At 36.6% G+C, this 20,880-nt stretch overlaps 4 protein-coding genes across 8 annotated transcripts; 2 read left to right on the top strand and 2 right to left on the bottom strand.

Annotated features, from left to right (window-relative positions):
• The first annotated feature begins 285 nt into the window (after positions 1 to 285).
• Positions 286 to 7,098, top strand: LOC121246632 (protein indeterminate-domain 7-like). Of its 5 annotated transcripts, none has more exons than XM_041144842.1 (5): positions 286 to 532; positions 767 to 1,029; positions 1,115 to 1,511; positions 1,939 to 2,972; positions 6,733 to 7,098. In XM_041144842.1, exons 2-5 carry the CDS (start codon positions 822 to 824, stop codon positions 6,807 to 6,809), a joined length of 1,716 nt encoding a protein of 571 aa, XP_041000776.1. In that variant the 5' UTR covers positions 286 to 532; positions 767 to 821; the 3' UTR covers positions 6,810 to 7,098. The 5 variants fall into 5 exon arrangements, with proteins under 5 accessions (XP_041000776.1, XP_041000775.1, XP_041000779.1 ...); XM_041144841.1 differs by having other exon boundaries at positions 531 to 678; XM_041144845.1 differs by lacking the exon at positions 286 to 532 and adding an exon at positions 533 to 678 and having other exon boundaries at positions 852 to 1,029.
• Positions 7,099 to 7,783: 685 nt separating this feature from the next.
• LOC121247579 lies at positions 7,784 to 12,273 on the bottom strand. The gene is made up of 2 exons (XM_041145952.1): positions 12,098 to 12,273; positions 7,784 to 8,233 (listed from the first exon to the last, which is right to left on the bottom strand). Exon 2 carries the CDS (start codon positions 8,219 to 8,221, stop codon positions 8,030 to 8,032), a length of 192 nt encoding a protein of 63 aa, XP_041001886.1. The 5' UTR covers positions 8,222 to 8,233; positions 12,098 to 12,273; the 3' UTR covers positions 7,784 to 8,029.
• A 3,208-nt stretch (positions 12,274 to 15,481) lies between these two features.
• LOC121247101 (LOB domain-containing protein 22-like) lies at positions 15,482 to 17,072 on the top strand. The gene is made up of 2 exons (XM_041145438.1): positions 15,482 to 16,389; positions 16,833 to 17,072. The coding sequence occupies exons 1-2, from the start codon at positions 15,644 to 15,646 to the stop codon at positions 16,969 to 16,971; spliced, it is 885 nt and encodes a 294-aa protein (XP_041001372.1). The 5' UTR covers positions 15,482 to 15,643; the 3' UTR covers positions 16,972 to 17,072.
• A 2,366-nt stretch (positions 17,073 to 19,438) lies between these two features.
• On the bottom strand, positions 19,439 to 20,780 carry LOC121247525 (NDR1/HIN1-like protein 6). The gene has a single exon (XM_041145870.1). The coding sequence runs from the start codon at positions 20,408 to 20,410 to the stop codon at positions 19,646 to 19,648; it is 765 nt and encodes a 254-aa protein (XP_041001804.1). The 5' UTR covers positions 20,411 to 20,780; the 3' UTR covers positions 19,439 to 19,645.
• Positions 20,781 to 20,880: the final 100 nt, after the last annotated feature.

The following is a 20,880-nucleotide window of genomic DNA, read 5'->3' on the forward strand; positions in this document are numbered from 1 at the left end:
ATGTAATTGAAGAAAGCTGGGAGGGATCTGCTACAGATTATGTATATACAAATGAATAAGGGATCTCACTCTGTGCATATATACTAAAAGCATACTTTCTTCTTGCATGGTGGCTTTCTATTTTTCTTTTTTCCTGCTTGCTTTATGAGAGATGGTAAAGGTGGGAGTACTGGTAGCTAGTGATCAAACAAAAGATTTTAGCAGAAGATTAAAATATTTTTAAAAGCAAATACAAAACAAATAAAAAGAGATTTTTCTGGGGCTGGGAAAGAGAACAGAGGAAAAGACAGAAGGTGCGACGTCAGAGTTAACCGTAGCCGTAGGGCTCCATTGGCTTGTGGTTTTGGGGGTGTTGTTTTGGACTGTTTGAGGATTACAGAAGGGTGTCCGTTCACATCCACATCTCTCTCTATATCTTAAGATCGAACTGGGTATTTGTTTTTTGTTCATATTTGTGTGGCTATTGTTGGATTTTCTTAGAATTAGCAAGCTGCTTGGATATTGAACCATGAAGGAGAAAAGTGGCTAGAGGGTCTGGTTCAGCTCTCTCTCTCTCTCTCTCTGCTTGTTTCTTTTTAGCTCTGAAAAAACAAAAGTTGTCTCTTGGGTTGGTGCCAAATCGAGAAGAAACCATCAGGGTATAGAGCGGGGATTATGGGTTTCACACACTACACATAGGTAATCAATTATTGCCTCTATTGGGTCCTCTCTTTAGTCTTCACTTAATTAAATAATTAGCCGCCTCTTCTTTGGTTTTTCCCCATAGATCTACGGCCATGGAGGAACCTTAGGATATTCAAGAATTTCTTACCTGCGAGAAGATGATGAAAGGTTTGATGTTTCAACAACAGATACAGCAGCCAGTTGTGGAGGAAAACATGTCTAATTTGACTTCTGCGTCAGGTGAGCCAAGTGTTTCTCCAGGCAACAGAACCGAGATAGGGACAAACTATTCTCAACAATATTTTGATCCAACGCCACCCCAAACTCAACCAGTGAAGAAAAAGAGAAACCTTCCAGGCAACCCAGGTCTTCGTCCAATCTGAATTGTGTACTTTATGTGTTGTTAAATCTCCATCTTTCTCGTTTAATTATTTCTATGGTTTTGAATCAGACCCAGATGCTGAAGTGATAGCTTTGTCTCCCAAGACTCTCATGGCAACAAATAGATTTATTTGTGAGATCTGTAACAAAGGGTTTCAGAGGGATCAGAATCTTCAACTTCATCGAAGAGGGCATAATTTGCCATGGAAGCTAAAGCAAAGAACAAGTAAAGAGGTAAAGAAGAAGGTGTACGTGTGCCCAGAACCTAGTTGCGTGCACCATGACCCATCAAGGGCTCTTGGGGACTTGACTGGGATCAAGAAACACTTCAGCAGAAAGCACGGTGAGAAGAAATGGAAATGTGACAAGTGCGCAAAGAAGTATGCAGTTCAATCAGATTGGAAAGCTCACTCCAAGACCTGTGGCACCAGGGAGTACAGATGTGACTGTGGAACCCTTTTCTCAAGGTAACTTATACCAGATCATTTTAGGGATGCATATGAATTACATGAGTCCTATTTAAAGCACTACAGTCGGATCTTTTCGTTGATAGAGTATGGGATTTCTCTATCCCAGAGAGTAAACCATAAATATATGTACGCAATCATTTTAGTCTCTGGATAATAAATTTACATTCTTGTATCTGATACAATGAAGAATCCATGAATATACAACTACCAGACTCCTACTGTTACACCCTAGAGAGAGAGAGAAAGGGAGTTGGGGGGGGGGGGGGGGCTCGGTATGTAGAATATTTAATGCAACATCTAGAAAGCCAAAAAGAATGGTTGCAGAAAGAAATAGAGAGAAGCAAAGAGAGAAGGTCAATACTTTTGCAATGCTTAGTGACATTTTGCTTTTGTTTTCTTCTGTCCGTTTCTTTTTGGTTTTCAGGAGGGATAGTTTCATCACCCACAGAGCTTTCTGTGATGCATTGGCAGAGGAGAGTGCAAGAGCCATCACAACAAACCAACTTCTGTCCTCTCAAGCTGGCCCCTCAGCGTCTCACATAAACCAGCGCCCACCCCGATACAATCCCCAAGACCTCCACGCATTTTCATTGAAGAAAGAGCAACAAAGCTTCAGTCCAAGGCCAGAGATACCCCCATGGCTAGCTTCTCCTGGCCCACCACCTATGGATATCACCTCCTCATCTTCATTCTTCTCGACGAGATCAGATTATCAAGAATTCACACAGTCCCACCAAGAGTTAGCCCTCCACGAAACACCACCAAACCCTAACCCTATTCTCGGCCCCACTCTCCCTCCCTACCAGCCAGCATCCTCTCCACACATGTCAGCCACTGCATTGTTGCAGAAGGCAGCACAGATGGGCGCAACGGTGAGCAACAATACTGGCTCATCACTAACCATGATGCAGAGGTCCACCCAGCAAGTTCACGTGCCTGCAGCTGCTGATTCTCGCAGCAATACAACTGGGAAATTTGGCTCGAATTTGTCCTCACGTGAAGAGATGGCCACTGGGTTTGTTCATGGTCTGGCTTCTTTTGAGTATAAAGCTGCAGGCCCTTCTGCCAGTACTGCAGCGGCCACAGGAGCAAGTACTGGAGCGGCATCAGGTGTTCCACCTTCCCTTCTTCATGACATGGTGGGTTCTCTCTCTTCTACTACTGGGTTTGAAGGAACTTCTTTTGAGGATGCCTTTGGTGGGATCTTGAATTCAAACAAAGATGGTAATTCGCACGACACGCTCTCAAAAACATTCACCACCAGCAGCCATCTTGGTAGGGCTCATGAAAGTGGTGGTAATGGTGGTGGTGGTGGTGGTGGTGGTGGTGAAGGTTTGACTAGAGATTTTTTGGGTCTTAGAGCTCTCTCTCATAGTGACATTCTCAGTATTGCTGGTCTTGGGAATTGCATGAACACTTCTAATGAGCATCTTACGCAATCCCAAAAACCTTGGCAAGGTTAGCTTCTACATATGAAACTTCTCTTCTTTCTTTTTCTACAATTTAAATTTTTCTGTTCGATCCTTTTCTTATCTTTTCCTTTTTGGTTATCAATCTTCCCAAAGGGAAGGACACATTTGAAATATTAATATTTTAATGTTATATATTAGCTATTTTATGAATTTTGGTCGATCGATCGGTCTTTTACTTTAACGTGTTGTAACTTTCTCATCATGTATATTAAAAATAAAATCCTGGAAAAAGAAACCCTAGCTAATTAACCTATTTTTTCATTAAAAACAATGATACTGAGCAACTTCAAGGAGAAATGCATGGCTTTTCTCATTGAGTACCGAAAAAACTTCAAGAAGTATGACTAATTTGTTTTCTTATATTCAATGTCGTCAATTGAGGTGATCTTTTATATAATACTAATTTACTCGATTAGTTTTGAATGAAATTAAGGCTTCATTTGTTTCTTAAACTCATTTCAATTCATCTCAACTCGTCATTACAATTTTTTCAAATTCCAACACAAAATATAATAAACAATTCAACTTTTTCAAATCCTAAAATAATAATAATATTAAAAAATAATATTCTAACAATATTTTATCATCTCAATTCAATTCAGTTCAACATCCAAATGCAGCCTAAATCATAAACTTGTAATCAACATATAATGAAAAGGTACTTCCAATTTGAGAAATATTACATGCGCACCAGTAGTACTTAAGGAAGTGGTGTTTCAAAAGAAAATAATATATATATGAGTCGTGTTATACAGAAATTTCATACTTTGCACATCATTTAAAAATATATGATTTTACTTTTTTATCCTCATATTTTATATTTCATATTTCGTGAAATATGAGGGTAAAAAGGTAAGATTACATATTTTTAAATGGTATGCAGGAGTGTGGGGTTTATGCTTAGAATTTTTCTATATATATATCATCCTCCACAAAGCAATATATGCTATATATAGAAACATCTTCATTTTTTGTGGGATTATTCCAATATTTACTTTTCAGAATAACTTTGGTATATTCATAATCACTAGCCTTGCGATAGAAGTTTCTCAAATCCACAGATGCATGCAATTAAGTATATTATATAGGATTTGAATGTAAGAGATTATAATAATAAAATCATGAGTTTGAATTATATGCGTGTGTAGGGACTCTTATTGGCATATCTTATAAACTCATTATGGATTATGACTGGATATATACATGAAGAAACTATAATATATTATTGACCTGACTTTTTGGATATCGCCTAGATATTGCATGTGGCGCCCATTAATGTGTCTTTAGTTTATGACACTATATATAATATATATATATATATATGTGTGTGTGTGTGTGTGTGTGGCTCTTAAATATCATAGATATTTTCATCGATAATATGCATGATTGAATAGCAATGGCTGATTATAAACATTTCTGTCTATGATTTGTGTAAAGTATACTTTTTGCATTATGGGTAAAATTTCTTAATTTGATCCCACTTCATATATATATATATATATATATATAAACATGGAGGTCCAATTGGTAGGCACAATGGCACAAATATTAGAATTAGAGTAATTAATATACAAGTCTTATTATCATCAGTCACACGTACTGTATGTTGACATGATACATTTTATATATATTTACCACTTAAATTGACAGTTACTTAAAATATGTCATATGAATAATTGTGACTCGGAATGAAAAAACATAAGACAAAGAACAATATATATCTTATAATTATGTATGCATAATTATTGGATATAAAACCATAGCTACGAAACAACGCGAGGACAAAAGATCATTACAAATATATATATATATATATATATATATATATATATATATCTAAGTTAAACCAAATCGTCGAACTGATCATCATCACCCCCACATGAATCGATATGTCTAGGTCTAGGGCTCTCTTTTAAGCAAGACATCTTGAATATGGCGCCAATTATGTGCATACATGTCTCTGTATAAAGTTTTGAGGGATATGCAGATGATGGGTACAAAAGGCATTGGATTCTCTAATGGAAAGATTCGCGGTCTAGAGTGCAGAGGTTTTCAAGTCGTCTTAGTTTAGATATTATGTGATCTGTTTATTCCAAAAACAAAAACGAGATGCTGTTTGACACATGATGTGGGTCCGAATGGGATTCAATCCCGAGGGATCGATCGATCGAGCTGGGTCACTCATGTTCGTTTGGCAGCTTATATATATAGAGCCATTCTTACCATTTTACACTAAAGAGGTAATGCTCTTTATGCTTAGGAAAAAAAAATGGGCTTTATGTTTTTTTTCCCTTATTTTTACGTGCATGATCTTGTGATCTTTTTTAATGCTTGAATATCGCGTGGCCCGAAAAAAAAAGGTAGATCAATCGAACACCTCCATTCAGACAATTGATCAATTTCACAAAGGCAGATTTTTATAAAAGGAAATTAAAAACTAATATATATATATATATATATATATATTAACTCTTGAATATTCTAATAGCTAGGATGTTCGCGTAGTGCATATATGTGAGTTTTGAACAAATAATTAGGGACCCAAATGTCTCTTAATAATTTTGAGCTTTACTTCCATGGAAGCGCTTCATGCAATCTTATAGTTTTTATGGAACCATTCTACTTAACAGTCAAAGTTTTCTTATGTAGAAGGATATATATGTAGAATTACTGTTTCTGGCCGGAACATGTTCTCATGCAGAGATGCATGCCTGGCCTCATTCTTTCAGGATGAGAGAGAGAGAGAGAGAGAGAGAGAGATTTAAGCAATGTGGGTGTTATCACAAAATTAAGGTACGTATATGTATCATGATTAGTCTATCATCAGGTAAAGTGGTGCAGTGAGAGCTTTATAAAATGAAGGATGCATGCATGCGGAAAAGATGCTCATCCCTAAGATTGCAGTGTTAGGTCAATGGGAGGGAGATGCATGCTAGCTCTAGCTTTGAAAGTAGTGTTGGCACCTGTCAATCACTAGCTTTAATAGTCGAAAAGTTAAGATAAATTACAGATTCCTCTGAACCCCCACCTCTCTCTCTCTCTCTCTCTCTCTCTCTCTCTCTATATATATATATATATATATATATTATATGTTAGTGTATAGATAATGATATAATATATATATATATATATATAATCATGGAGTATAGGAGAATGCATGCATATGCTCATGATAAGTGGTCCTCTCGATCGCTTTATCTGTCTGTCGTGAGTTCATGCCCGAGTATCAAGTTCCTAGCTAGAAATATACAAAAAAGTATAATCCATGTACATGGGCATCAAGTTTTAAAAAACTCATCGAATAATTCATTCAATTTAATAATTTAGAGCTAATAGTTTAAATATTTGGGTAAAATTGTGTTTGATATTAAATGTAATGTACATGGTTTGCTCTGGAGTACTGAAGATATATATGAGATCGGGTAAGACACAAAATGATCAGGAAGGAACTTATATATAATTCTCTAGGACGCTGAAAACAATTCCATGTTTGTCATTTATTCATCATGATCTCTCTCTCTCTCTCTCTCTCTCTCTCAAGACGAACGATTTCTGTGAAGAATTAAAAAAAAAAAAACATTAACGTTTGGAAATTCATAAAGCAAACCCACTAACTAGCTATCTTTGATCACTACCTAGACATGAAGGTGATTGCAGAAAAGTGTAGGATGGTGGGGGCATGCATGGTTCCTAAACCCATGTTCCTTTTTTGATATTCGGTGCCGATGGATGCCGTGTTAATGTAGGGTGGCTTTTTGTCGGGCAGAGATGGAAAAACAAACATTATATGGTGGTACCTCCAAAAGCTGGTGATCAAAGCTGAGCGTTGTCAGGGATATATGAATATCAATCGATGATCAATGGCTGGCTAGGTGTAGTAGTAGTACTGCTGCTGCTGCTATGAAGGAACGATCAGTTGACTTGTCATTGAATAAACATGCTGGCTCTCCTTCCTTTTATATGCATGTGTTAATTATAATAATGCTGCTACCTTTATATATATTTGACATTAAAGTACCTCTCGTCCACCCATATATGCTCCCTTTATATGGTCGGTTACCTGTATTTTCAGATTTCATGCATTATGGTAGCATTTGCCCTGAAATATTTAACTTTATCGAATGCTACTTATTACTACACTTCTCCTTTTTGATATATAGGACGGAGGGAGAATTTTATGAGTTGTATTTTAGCGCTCATAAAAAGATACAATCATTATTTAGGATGATGCCAAGTGGTCATCATGTCTCTTTTGTATCTTTAAGAAAACAATGGCACAACTGTTGGTTTTGCGAGGTTTAATGCATGAAATTAGCACTATGTAACCCCCCCAAAAAAAGGGGATAAGAGGAGTTGAATAATTAGCTAATTAATTATACCAATCAAGTGTCTGATCTTTGATTGTATTTTTTGAAACGGATCTTAAAGACACGGAAATAAATATTGTAAGAACTAATACCAATGGAGTTGTGAAAACGGCTTGTGCTAATGCTATGAAATTAGCAACCTCGTTTGTTTTCACAACTCCTCACAATCCATCTCGATTCTCATTTCATCACATCTAATTATTATAATTTTTTTAAATTTTTATACAAAATAAAATAAACAATTCACTTTTTCAAATTTTAAAACAAAAATAATATTAAAAAAATATATTCTAATAATATTTTATTCAACTTTTAACTTTAATCTCAACTTATCTCATCTACAAAAACAAACAAACGAGGGTTTTCAGTGAGTTCTCCAGTACTACCATGGAGTTCAAAATTAATTGCCCCATTATGAGTTATGGCAGACTGCGCAGATAAACATCTTGCATGGAGGGTCATTTTATTTTTCACTGGGAATAATGTCATTAATTTCTTTTGTTTCTCGATGTGACAATACAAAAATTTCACATATAACCAAGTTGAATGTAGATGATCAACAATGTCATTTCTCTAATTTCAGAAGGTTTATCATACATTCTTTTACTATCAACCTAGCTAACCCCCAAACCTCACTTCATGATTAATACTGATTAACCATTCTTGGGAGTCACTTTCAAGGATGCTTCGAAACATCCTTTGGCTCCTGTTTTGTTGACACTGCTGCAGTTGCTGCTGCTGTCATAGCAGCTGCTGCTGCTCCCAACTTCACGCCACCTGCAGCCTTCATTGCACCGGCTATTTTTGCAAATGCGGCCACTCCTCCCACAAGTAATGCCCTCAAAGCAACTGTCGGTTTTATGGCCATACCTTGTGTTTCCTGCAATTTCCCACACCATTAACTTGGATAGTTGAACATTCCACGCACACTGAACCACAAATAATCTTTACGAGGTATAATCATTACACAGGCATTGCTTTTCCTTTTTTCTTATAGGTCTGAAAAATAAGTATATTTCTAATAAAAATTTCTTTTATTTTTTGTTGAAAAATACTAACAAGATATTTATACTTAAATATTTCAATTGCCAAGGCCATAAACATTTTGAAGACTACATGTAATCACAGACCTCAAGATCTAACATAGGGAGCTGATGGTCCTCATAAAATATTATCACGGTTGTCAACACAGGCAGACGCCAAGGTTCACTGGCGGTTCAAATTAAATGGAAAATTTATTTAACTGGTATCACCTTCATCTTGCCTGTCTTACTGACAAATCAAAGCGACTGATATTCTTTTATAACAAACCTTAGCAAATTCTGCTTTCAGCAGGAAACCCATGCAGCTCATAGAACCATCAAATAATGAGTTTGGAAGGGGATTGGCCTCCAAATCCACCTTTTTCACATGCAACCGAACTGATTTAAGGCATTGAACGACTAAATTACACACTAGGAATGCAATATCAAATCCAAGGGCCCAATTGCATGCAACCAAACACAGCCTTGATGATCAACCATTCTTTTGAAATATGTAAAATTTGGAAAAAAAAAAAAAGACCACATCCAATTTTTTACAAGTCTTTTTATAAAAAACAATTTACAGCCAGCATTATCAAAATGGCCACAGAACTGCATACATCCAACTTTACCTACCACCCCCATCCATCACCCACACGCCATTAACCCCTAGGGGTTGGCTCAAGGGGTAAAGACCTTGGGCTTGGGGTTATGCTTCCCCCAGGTCTTAAGGTTCAAATCCCCTTGGGTGCAAACAAGGGGATTAAGTAGGGGTTAATGACGTGAGAAGTCTGGCCTCCGGGGCAGAGACTGGACCACCTTGCGACCAGTCATTCCGAGCAAGAAGGGTTGGTTGGAGGCGGTGAGGTACCTGTTGTAGCAGCTCCTAAGGCGGATGACTGGTCGGGACAATGTTCCTGGACACACGGTGCCAAAAAAAAAAAAATTCACCCACACGCTATTATAAGTCTCCACCATTGGGTTTAGGGGTGATAAATGGTCCGGTCGGACAGAACGTTTCAGTCCGGATCGGACCGGACCGAGACTGAGACCGGTCGGTCTGGATCCACATTTTAGAAGACCGAAAAGTTTCGGTCCAATCCACAGTCCAGGGTTTTTCCGGACCGGACCGGACCGAATGAAAAATAAAAATAAAAAAATATTTTATATATATTATTTATATAATAATTGTACAATTAACAATATAAAATTTTAAATATGTTATTAATACTTGTTAATATTCTATAAATTAACAATATTTTATATATATCTTCATCTAACCTATCACTATTAACAATATAAAATTTAAAATATGTTATTAACACTTATTAATATTCTATGAATTAACTAATATATAACATCAATTAGTTAATTATATAGTAATTATATAAATTAATAATATAATTTTCATCTAATTTATTATCATTGACCATATAAAATATTTTTTTATTGAGTTTGTTACATAATCCATATTAATAAGTCACTTAATTTAATTTAGTATTTTAAATAAATTTTTTTTATTAATTATTTAAAAAAAAAAAAGGCCGGACCGAATGGACCGATCGGACCGGACTAGCTATCGGTCCGGTCTAGTCCGGAAAAATAATATTCGGTCCATCGCCGGACCGGACCATTTGCACCCCTAGTTGGGTTTCCTGAAAAACCTAGCTAGATTGGATGGCATCTCAGCAGCAGTTCTTTTCAGAAGACTCTGCTATTGACCATTAGAAGCAGTTGACAAGCCTTACAGTTCTACCATTTAAGGTGTTTTAACTAGTTCAATATGCCGCATAATTTTGACTGGAAAATAACATCAGGTGCCCCAGGGTAATCAGCAGGGATTTCCATGCATGGCAGAACCTAAGGACCTATGATGTTAGCTACCAACAAACCACAACAAGAACTGGCACAAAAGAAAATGAGCCACCAATTTAAAAATTTTGACTCTTTTTGCATGTCTACCATGTTTTCCATGCTCTCCAACAAGACCATTCGTCATCACATTCTGGTTTTTCAGGAAACCCAAGGGTGGAGGGTGGAGGGTGGAGACTTCCTAAAAGTGTGTGGTGATGGATGAGGGTGGCAGGTAAAGGTGGATGTACTTACCGACAAACCAAAACAAGAACTGGCGCAAAAGAAAACGAGCCACCAATTTAAAATATTTAGCTCTTTTTGCATGTCCACCAGGAAAAGTCCTTTTTTTCCATGCTCTCCAACAAGATCCATTCATCTCCCACCTTGATCTCTAAAAATCATAAAACACCCTGATCAAGATTCTAGGTTTTGACTTTCAAAGATGAATTGATTTCATTTCTGAACCTTTTTTTTTTTATAAGTTGATTTCATTTCTGAACGTGTAGTCCAGTTCATTGTTTCAACGGATAGCAGAACATTAAAGTGCAACAGTGACATTGTTTTCCCTTGACCAATCCCACCAGCAACATTGTACCCATTCTACAAAACTACCCCCCAATAAGCATAAAAAAGGACGGGAATCTACAAATATGGTGATTAATGGCTCTCCTAATTGTGGCGATACTAGGGCCATCTAGCAAGCAACTGCAGGGACACAACTTGCCCTGCTCCCTCTATTTTCTTCCAGAAAACAGAAGAGTCAAAGGTGCAGTATTCTGGAAAGCACTTTCATTATTTTTTACAGCAATTTGATTCTTGCTCGAGAAGCAAGAAAGTAATTTATACTGTATGAAGGGTGCACCCATAGGGGGCACCCCTTGCGCTTCATATGCCCACACATGAAGTGGCTATTAAGCCACTTCAAGGGCTTTGATAGTTGGGCCTTTAAGGCTAGCCAGGGGTTACAATTAGAGGGGGGTATATATATATATATATATATATATAGCTCCTTCCCCTTTAGAGTGGGTTGCTTCTTCTACAAAAACAAAAATCTCTCTCAAAATAAGTGTATCTTAGTCCTGACATTTAGATTGTGGAATAAAAGAGTGTTGTCCTGGTGTTTACCACTTGACAGATACACCATTGCTGAGGATGAATTCGGAAGAATAGCAATGGTGGAAAAGTTTGTGGAACAACTGCACCTGATCCAAGATTTGCCGCTAGAGGTAACATTGCTTCCGATGTAGACTGATCTAGAATTTCTAGCATATACAAACCAAACAGCCTCTTAAGTTTTCAGTCTCCCACTTCGGTAACTAAAGGTTCATAGCTCCAACCTAGACAAGGCATTTTTACCAAAGAGCCAAAACGGGGAAGAATAAAACAACAAAAATATTTCATTTCATCTGATATCTAATGAAAAATGCATAGTTCTTGCATAATACCAACACGTACATTTGCTTGCATTCATAATTGTTAGGTTTAACTAATTGAGCTTCTATTATATCGAACAAGAATCATAAAATACAAAAAAATTATCCAGTAAATCCTGAAATTGGCTGGAAAAATGATATAGTCGAGACGAACATTCTTAAAATTGATGTTCTATCGCTCCGTAGAACATTTCCCATATTAAAAATTAATTAATTAATTAATTAATTAAAAAATCATATTTTCTTATTTGTATCTCTGTTAACTGCAAATTAGTCGATTATTACAAAATCAAGACAAATCAACAAAACCCAGAAAACATGTCAGCTCACATACCAGGTTTCATCCATCAGGAATAAAATCCAAGCACAAATTTCACAACCCAACAACGGATACAAGAAAAACATAATGTAAGAGTTATAGACTCAAGAGCGAACCTAGATTTTAGGGAAAGACGTCGATCCCGTCGAAGAGTTGAACCTCTTTGGCACACAGAGAGAGAGAGAGAGAGGGGGATGCACGGATGCCGCGGGCTGTACCGTTTTTCACTTTTTTCCTCTCGATGCTAGAAATGAGGTCTGTCACGAGCACGGGGCTCCGTAAGACGGTATAACATTTCATCATTTCATGAAGCAAAATTTGTGGTAGTAAAACGACGACGTTGAACCGGAGTTAACTACTACATCCAACGGCTCCTCAAGATTCAGTAAATCCAACGGTCACAAGAGTTAAGGCACTTTATGCAATCTCGCAACGCGCGACATCGTGCTTTAATTTGACGTCTATCTGTCAAGGGGGTAGAGTCGCTCGGGAGTGTAGGTTAGCGGGAACTCCTTCAGAGAGAGAGAGATGGACCATTTCTCAGGAGGAAGCTGGGCGATGATTTCAGTCTTCCCCGACCCGCATGCAGTAACACCTCGACACCCTCAAATCATGGACCCCCTCTACCTCGGTCACCAACCGCAACAACGTACAGCAGGAACAACATCGTTTGCTAGCTTCAGAAACACCAACAACAATGCTGCACCAATCACTGGTCTCTCTCTCACTTCCACCTGTTACAGTACGTATCGTTTGGGCTAGGAATTCGGGGGATAAAATAATTGCACCATTTTATATATATTAAGAGTACAATGCAATGGCCAGTTCATGATAATGATATTATATTTCTAGACCAGATCATCCATGATCAACTATAATTTAGACACCTTATTCTTAAATTATTATGAGTAATGCTACGGATTAGTCCCTGTATGCACATCTTATGTATGCAACTTTTTTTTTTCTTATTTTTTTTTACAAAAAAAAAAAAAAAATCCCGTTTGCCCTCCCCACCCGATTCCCTCTCTCGGCTCACTGCCTCACCCAGTCCCGCTGTGCGTCACCTGCAGTGCCACCGCCCACCACCATCGACTCCTCCTAACGCCGGCAACCTCCAACCACCTTCAAACTTCCACGGAAGCCCCACGCGTAGCACCCCCACGCGAAACTCAAAATGGGTTCTCCTACACAGTTTGCCGCTACTATCGCCGCCGTCTTCAGCTTCCAGCCCCACTATCGAGCACTACCGAACCCCTTGACTTCCCCCTTGCCTCATTGAGCACGCAGCCCTCTCCCTCTCTTTCCCGAAATGGGTTTCACCCATACGGGTTCTGCCCCTTACCGAGCCGTACGCTACCACCCACGGTTCAGACGCCGGGTGGGGGTGAGGATGCCTTCGGCGGGGGGTGGGGGTGGGGGAGAGGATGGGTGAGGGGCGGGGACGGGGACGGGGGGCTCGAGCGAGACGGGGTAGAGAGAGAGAAATGAAATGTGTGAAATGAGAGGGAAATGAGTTTTGTTGTGGAGTGTTTTTAGTCATTTTACTTAGTAACACATAGGGTGTGATCCGGATGATTCAAAACAGGGACTGCTCTCAATATTATTTCAATTATTATTATCTATCATTTGTTACTGAGTTAGATATTGAAGAAGTTTCAGGCATACAGTGCCGCCGACATTATTGGTTGCAGTCATAAATTTCCAGACTTAGTTAATTCTTGATCCCTGATCATAAAGAGCAAAATTCCAAACCCAAATTACTTGAAGAGCAGTAGCATCGCTTAGTGTTACTGTTAATTATAAAAATAATTTTTTTATTTATATTTTTTAATATATTTAAATATTTTTAAAAAATAAAAAAAATACATCAATACATTTAAAATCACTTCTATCATCATTTGATAATAATAAAAAAAATTATTAAAAAGTTAAATCGAGCGGTACATTTGAGACGGCACGGTAGAGTAGCGTTTTTCTTACTTGAATATCACATTTTGGGTCTTGACCGTACCCATGCAGGTTGTACGTTTTCACATGTACGGGCTTTGTCATGACTACGTATTAGGGCTGTAAAATTTTTGGTCCGAACCGGCATTGAACCGGACCCGACCAAAAATTTATTTGGTCATTTTCGATCCTCTATTTGTGAGGAATATGCTTTTCGGTCTGGTTACGAGGTGGGTATTTTTGGATCCGATCGGACCGAAATCGACCGTATTATATATATTTTTAAATATTATATATATAAATATATTATTTTTATATAATAATTATATAAGTTAATTACATAATTTCTATCTATTCTATTATTGTTAACTATATAAAATATTAAATAATTTATACTATTAATTAATAATATATCATAAATCATAGGCCATTATTAATAATTATGAATATTGAAGTCTAAGTTATAACTATCAACATCATAAATATAATTTTAATTAAATATTTTTTTAATTACATAATCCACATTAAGAATTAACTTAATTTTAATTTTAGTAATTTAAATCATTTTTTTATTAATTTATCTACTAAAATAAATAAAGATTAATTTATTTATTTGCTATTGGGACGGACCAATAATTAACGGTCTTGTTCGGTCCATATGGGTATATATATTCAGTCCGGTCTAAGGTCGGAAAATCTTGGACTGAAGGGATTCGGTTTGATTCCAAAAACTCCCTATAGATCCGTCAGACCGGACTGAATTCACCCCTGCTACTTACATTAATTACGTTAATTGTGGCACGCTACAATTTGTAATAATAATATATATTCATGTACACGCGTTTATATATATATATATATATATAATTATAAGATCATGTGACAAATTAAGTTTTGTGCTCATGATTATGACTGTATCAATCCGAGTTACTAGCTTTTTGTTAGATCCTCCCATGCATTATGTATATATGTTCTTGACTATATCAAAGCAGATCAAATCTTACAGTACTCATGATCTGGCTAAATTTTATCTTTCATTTGGAAAAGGTCAAAAAATCCTCCGCGTTTTGCGATTTTCTGTTTGATTAATTACCGTTTTCTTAATTATTATTTGAAAGAAGAAAATGAATTCTGAAAACAAAGAGCATGCATGATCATGATCAGCATCCAAATTAAGCTAATACACGAATGAATCATCCAGTTAGATATATATATATATATATATATATATATAAATATATATATATGACTTAATTCATTTGTTTTTACTCAAGATCGCACGAAAAAATAACATGCATGGTACTGCATGGTCAAATGAGAGAACATTTACAATCATAGGGCTAGTGGCAATGCAAATGGCATTAATCCGATCGACGTTCCCTTTGCAAATTAAGGGAAATATATATGAGCCAATTACAACAAATTAATTTAATTATTTTTCACATCCTATTTTCAGTTGACATTGTCAAGAGACATCTAAAACACAACTCTTTCATGCACACAATATTTTCGTAATTAGGATATATATTCTCTCTTTGATAATATATATTAATTTGTTTTACCTTCTCCTCTCATTTCTCCCCGTCTCACATTTGAGAGAAAAGAACCAGATCGAAAACCAAGCCCCATCATCAAGCCAAAAAAGCTGCAATTCGATCCATACCCGCCGGAAACGCAGCCGATATCTCCACCACTCCCAATACGTACGACCCAACATGTACAACAAGAAACAAACGTACAGCCTACAAGGCATGAACCTTCGTCCAAGACATGGTAACGGCACCACCCAAGCTTGCGCTGCGTGTAGGTACCAACGCAGGAAGTGCGCTCCCGACTGCATTCTCGCCCCTTATTTTCCTCACGATCGCCAAAAACAGTTCCTCAACGCACATAAATTGTTTGGAGTCAGCAACATCATCAAGATCATCAAGAATCTTGACCAACCCGACAAGGACGAGGCTATGCGCACCATCATTTTCCAGTCCAACGTCCGTGCCAATGATCCTGTCGGTGGATGTTGCAGAATGATACGGGATTTGCAGCGTTTGATCGATTACAACAAGGCCGAGCTCGATATTGTTCTTCACCAACTTGCCATATGCCGAGCTCAGGCTCATGATCAACAGCCTGATCACTCCCTAGTTCCAAACGTATTAGATGCTGCATTCAACTCCGAGAATGATCATATTAATATTAGTGCAGATCCGACTCTGGGTTCATTCAACGCATCAGTGCAATATCATTATCTTGGACAGCATCAAGAACCATACTTTGTTATTAATAATGATAGTTTGCAAGAAGATGTTAATGCATGGGCCGTGCAGGATTCTTTGTCGATGTCATCTTTGCACATTAAGCATGGCGCAGACGATGAATGCGATGATACCAAACCAATTTTTGAGAGATCTTGTGAAAGAAACGAGATGAAGTTTGAGGCTGAAGATCAAAGAGTCGAAAGGAGGTTTGTACCATTGACCATAGTACTCTAGCTAGAATATAATGTAGCGATATATATATATATAGTTAAATACAACAGATTATCACTGCCAATAGCTTAATTTGCATGCATGCATGATCATCTTCTTATTGATCGTTTGACATAAACAAGTACTGATCTTAAGAGTCAATAAATGGTGGCGTCTGCTCGATCGGGAATTATATTTAGATGCTACGTACTAGAAAGATCTAGGCAGACGCCCTCAATTCCCCCTATATAGCTCTAGGATGATCTTCTTCAAGATTTGCATTAAATATTACTCCTGGTTTTATTAATATAATTGCCTTGATGGAGACACATTTTTTTTTTTTTTAATAAAAAAGAAGGATTATTTTCCGATCATGACTCATGACTTTGTCGCTTTCAGTTCTTATTAGAACTCACGAATCCGAAAAAATTGGTTGCAGTTGCGAGGCCATGTTAAGGATAGGCAATGCAGAAGATGGCTCCTGCATCCAGCAAGCTCATGATCACGATGATATTAATGATGATGATCAGGACCATGATCTAAAAGGTGCAGCTACTTTATTTACCCTCACAAATTAATGTAATAGTTGAGAAATTAGTAAGTCGTACGTACGTGTATTAATTAAATAATACGCGTATATATACATAGCATGCAGGATATATATATATATATAGAGAGAGAGAGAGAGAGAGAGAGAGGAATCGTAGCAATTAAACCCCATGATCATTTTGTTATTAGTCCGTAGATCATCATGACTAGTACTAGCTAGCTAGAATATTGAACAGTACGTACGTACGTCTGTTCGTTCGTATACAGTATTTTTTTTTTTTTTTGTGGTATAATTTTGACAAAATAGCTGGGGCATATAATTGGATGATCACAGCTTGTACTCGTGCAATCAAATTAATATATTGAAAAATTCTTCTCGTCAATCATTATTCATCTCTCTATATTGAAAAACATCCAACCTCTTATAAAAATATCTCTATACTTTATAAAAAAAATTATAAATATAAAATATAAAAATATCTCCATACTTCATATACAGCACATCAACGGCATCTCTAAATTGTGGCCGGCAGATTGAAAAGTGGAATAATGACGTCCGCCATCTCATTAGCACCGTATTGGATAGTACGAAGACACGTGTAAACCACGTATTCATGTTCATCCTCAACTCATTAACTTTAAATGCAACTGTTAATATAAATATAAACTCATGATTTGCAGGAAATAATGCTATATATAAGTGTTATATATATAAATCTTTTATAAAACATGTGAGCTTCATCAAGAAAAAATTGGGTGTTTCATATTTTTTTATTCTATGATCCATTTTTTTATAAAATAATTGTGTGAGACTTACATATTTAAAATTTATATATATCATTTATTTTTTATATAATACGTTAGATCTATTTTATAATAAGAGTTAATTTATAAATTAACGTATCATATGAAATGATGTCAATTTATAATTCGATAATTATCGGATCAAATAATGATGGAATTAGTACCTATATATCAATCATGATCTTATTAAGATTTGTGGACCGATGTGATTATTAACTTTTGATTTCCAAATTAAAAAGAGTAATTATGGCTTCATCTTATTTTTTATATACATATAATTTTTACTTATAAAAAAATATATATATATATATATATATTCTGGGGCCCTAGCTAGTGGCTAGCTAGCAGTGCATGCAGTATATACGCACTGCATTCACACCGGCCAACGACAATAATTCAAGCCTGCCGAATAAAAATCCCCACCGACACAAAAAGATGAGATCATGCACACCATGCATGCACCAAGAAATGAGACCCACTAAACAACATTAAATAATTAATTAAAGACTTTTGCATGCAAGCTTTCAAGGGACCTTTTCACAGCGACTTAATTAAAGCCTATCAACCCCAATTGCCTTTATTTTATTAATTATGATTAATATCGTCAATCACACGTCGAACCAGATCATGATCACCACCATTATTGCCAGCTACCTATATTATGAATATCAAAGATGAAGCTGGAGCCAGTTAATTATTTCTCTCTCTTTTTTTCTCTGAAGAGTTTTGGATTAATTAATTAGTTATTATATCACAATAAAATTGGTAGCTACCTCCATATATGCAAGTTTCGTTTCTATATAAGATATATATATATATAAGATATATATATATATATTCGAATCTGGCAAGCTTTTGCCATCCACAAGAAAACGAATCATCTTTTTTTTTTTTTATAAGTAAACAAGAAAACGAATCGAATACAAACATTATTTGATTGTTTCTACCAATTTTTCTAATCTCTTCTTTCGTTTTTTTCTATTTATGTAAAGAGAAATACTTTAATTACAAAAAAATTTTGTAAAAATAAACTTACAAACTTATGTGACGGTTTGATGTTATACACGGTACGTTAGATTATAAAATTATTTTTATTATAAAGTAGATCTAACGTATTATATAAACTTTTATAGGTTTGTTTTTATAAAATTTCTTTATAATCGCTTGTATAATATAGTTTTATAATCTAATGTACTATATTAAATCACATAAGCTTATAAATTTATTTTTATAAAATTTCTTTGTAATCATAATTACTTCTAGTGTTAAAATTTGGTTTATATTCATGTTCATGTCACCGTACTTACTTGCAGGAACTGACCATTGGACCAAATTACATGTAATAGACAAATTAAATATTTAAGCCGACAACTATTAAGTCAATTTTCAGAAATTAATTTCTAATTATGCTACATACAATATTTTTGTATACTCTTTATATATTTTACTAATATGACGGAACTCAAAATTTATTTTATATTAAAAAAATATGATACAGTCAATCACATCAATAAAATATACAAAAAATATACAAAAATGATTCTACTTAAAATTTTTTATTAATTTGACACAAAAGTACGGCTGTGCTGCTAACAATATTATGCCCTGATTATATTAATAAATAAACTAAGTATATGTAGCCCAAAAGTGGCAATGAAATTCTCCGGGCACACTATTGTAAAGGCAAATTAATTAACAGACTTTTTGAAAATAACAAATTATTTCTGTCTCCCAATTATACAATCAACCCACCAATTTTTCTACCATTTACTTGACCACAAAAAAGAGGTAAGACTAAAGAATAATAGAAAATTATATATACTAAAAACAAAAAAAAGAGTAAAGAAAAAGAAAAGAAAATTAATTCACACCTAATTTCACTTTTCCGTTTACTGTCACTCAGAAAGTCCATTTCCAGACCTTAATTCTGATATCAACCTTACACTTGGCGTTCGAAGTAGAAGCAGTCACCGCCGTCTTACCAGAAGGAACGGTAGCTTTAATGCCATCACAAGAAACCCTAATTCCAATCTTTGGGGTCTTGATTCCTCCCATCTTGGCCTTCACTTTTGTCTCGAGCTTTATCTTCAATGGCAGACCCTTGTTGCTCTTCATGCCCGTCTTCAAAGTTGCAACAGACTCGCTGTCCAGCTCTCTGCCACTGCTCGTTATAGTAGCCTTCAAAAGGGTTGTGTTCTTTTTGCCATGCACAAAGGAGGGAACAGTTCCGTCGCCAATATTGATATCGTTGGAGAGTATAGAGATGGTGACGGGGTTATAGATGAAAACGAGCTTCTTGTTCGGGTTCTTTGCGTTGATGTTGAGGTCGAGCTTGGAGTTGAGAGTAGAAGAGGAAGTGACGTTGAGGTAGGAGAGTTTGAGGCTGGTGACCGAGAAAGACGGGCGATGGGGGCGGTAAACGACGTAGAATATGGCGCCAGTGATGGCGACTAGGAGAAGGAGAAGAATGATGGTGAGGGTGAACCAGAGGCAGCAGGAGCACCAGCAGCTACGGCTGTGGCGACGGCGGTGGTGGGGTTGGGGGCGGTAGGCGGGGCGTGTGGTGCCGTATAATTGTGACTTGGTGGCCGGGAAGGTTCCGTTGGCAGCGGGGGCGGTGCCGTTGGTGGCGGGCTTGGAAGAGGGAAAGACCCTGTCTGTCATATTGGTGTATGAGTCTGTACGGGCTTGAGAGAGGGAGAGAGAAGAGGGGAAGAAATAGGTTGTAATGTTGGGTACTGTAAAAGGGAAGAGTATTTAAAGCTGCTTGCTTTGGTTGGTAGAGAGAGAGAGAGAGAGAGAGAGAGAGAGAGAGTAAAGACAACTAAAGGTGTCTGGTTTTCTTCGGAGTATGTAAATAAAGGAAGGAGGGTGAGCCGGAGAGGTGAGACTGTGAGAGCTCTTTGTTTTGGTTCAGAGAGAGAGAGTAATGGAGCTTGTTTTGGAGCCCAAGGGGCCAAAAGGTGTTTGTTTTGACGAGAGAGAGAGAGAGAGAGAGTGGAATTAAGGATGTGAACTGTGAAGTGATGAAAGGGTGGGATATGAAATGGTGACAGAGAGACAACAACATGATAACAACAACCAAGGACGACCATCCCACGTTCTTACGGCAGCTTTAATTTGCAACTTGCACA

Source organism: Juglans microcarpa x Juglans regia, chromosome 1S, assembly GCF_004785595.1.
Source record: "Juglans microcarpa x Juglans regia isolate MS1-56 chromosome 1S, Jm3101_v1.0, whole genome shotgun sequence".
In the NCBI taxonomy this organism is placed as follows: domain Eukaryota; kingdom Viridiplantae; phylum Streptophyta; class Magnoliopsida; order Fagales; family Juglandaceae; genus Juglans; species Juglans microcarpa x Juglans regia.

Excerpts from the sequence above, each read along its gene's own strand:
- LOC121247579 (XM_041145952.1), bottom strand. The coding sequence starts at position 8,221 with ATGGCCATAAAACCGACAGTTGCTTTGAGGGCATTACTTGTGGGAGGA.
- LOC121247101 (XM_041145438.1), top strand. The coding sequence starts at position 15,644 with ATGTACAACAAGAAACAAACGTACAGCCTACAAGGCATGAACCTTCGT. Across the intron at positions 16,390-16,832 it reads GATCAAAGAGTCGAAAGGAG|TTGCGAGGCCATGTTAAGGA; the intron begins GTTTGTACCATT and ends AATTGGTTGCAG.
- LOC121246632 (XM_041144842.1), top strand. The coding sequence starts at position 822 with ATGATGAAAGGTTTGATGTTTCAACAACAGATACAGCAGCCAGTTGTG. Across the intron at positions 1,030-1,114 it reads AAACCTTCCAGGCAACCCAG|ACCCAGATGCTGAAGTGATA; the intron begins GTCTTCGTCCAA and ends GTTTTGAATCAG. Across the intron at positions 1,512-1,938 it reads TGTGGAACCCTTTTCTCAAG|GAGGGATAGTTTCATCACCC; the intron begins GTAACTTATACC and ends TTTGGTTTTCAG.
- LOC121247525 (XM_041145870.1), bottom strand. The coding sequence starts at position 20,410 with ATGACAGACAGGGTCTTTCCCTCTTCCAAGCCCGCCACCAACGGCACC.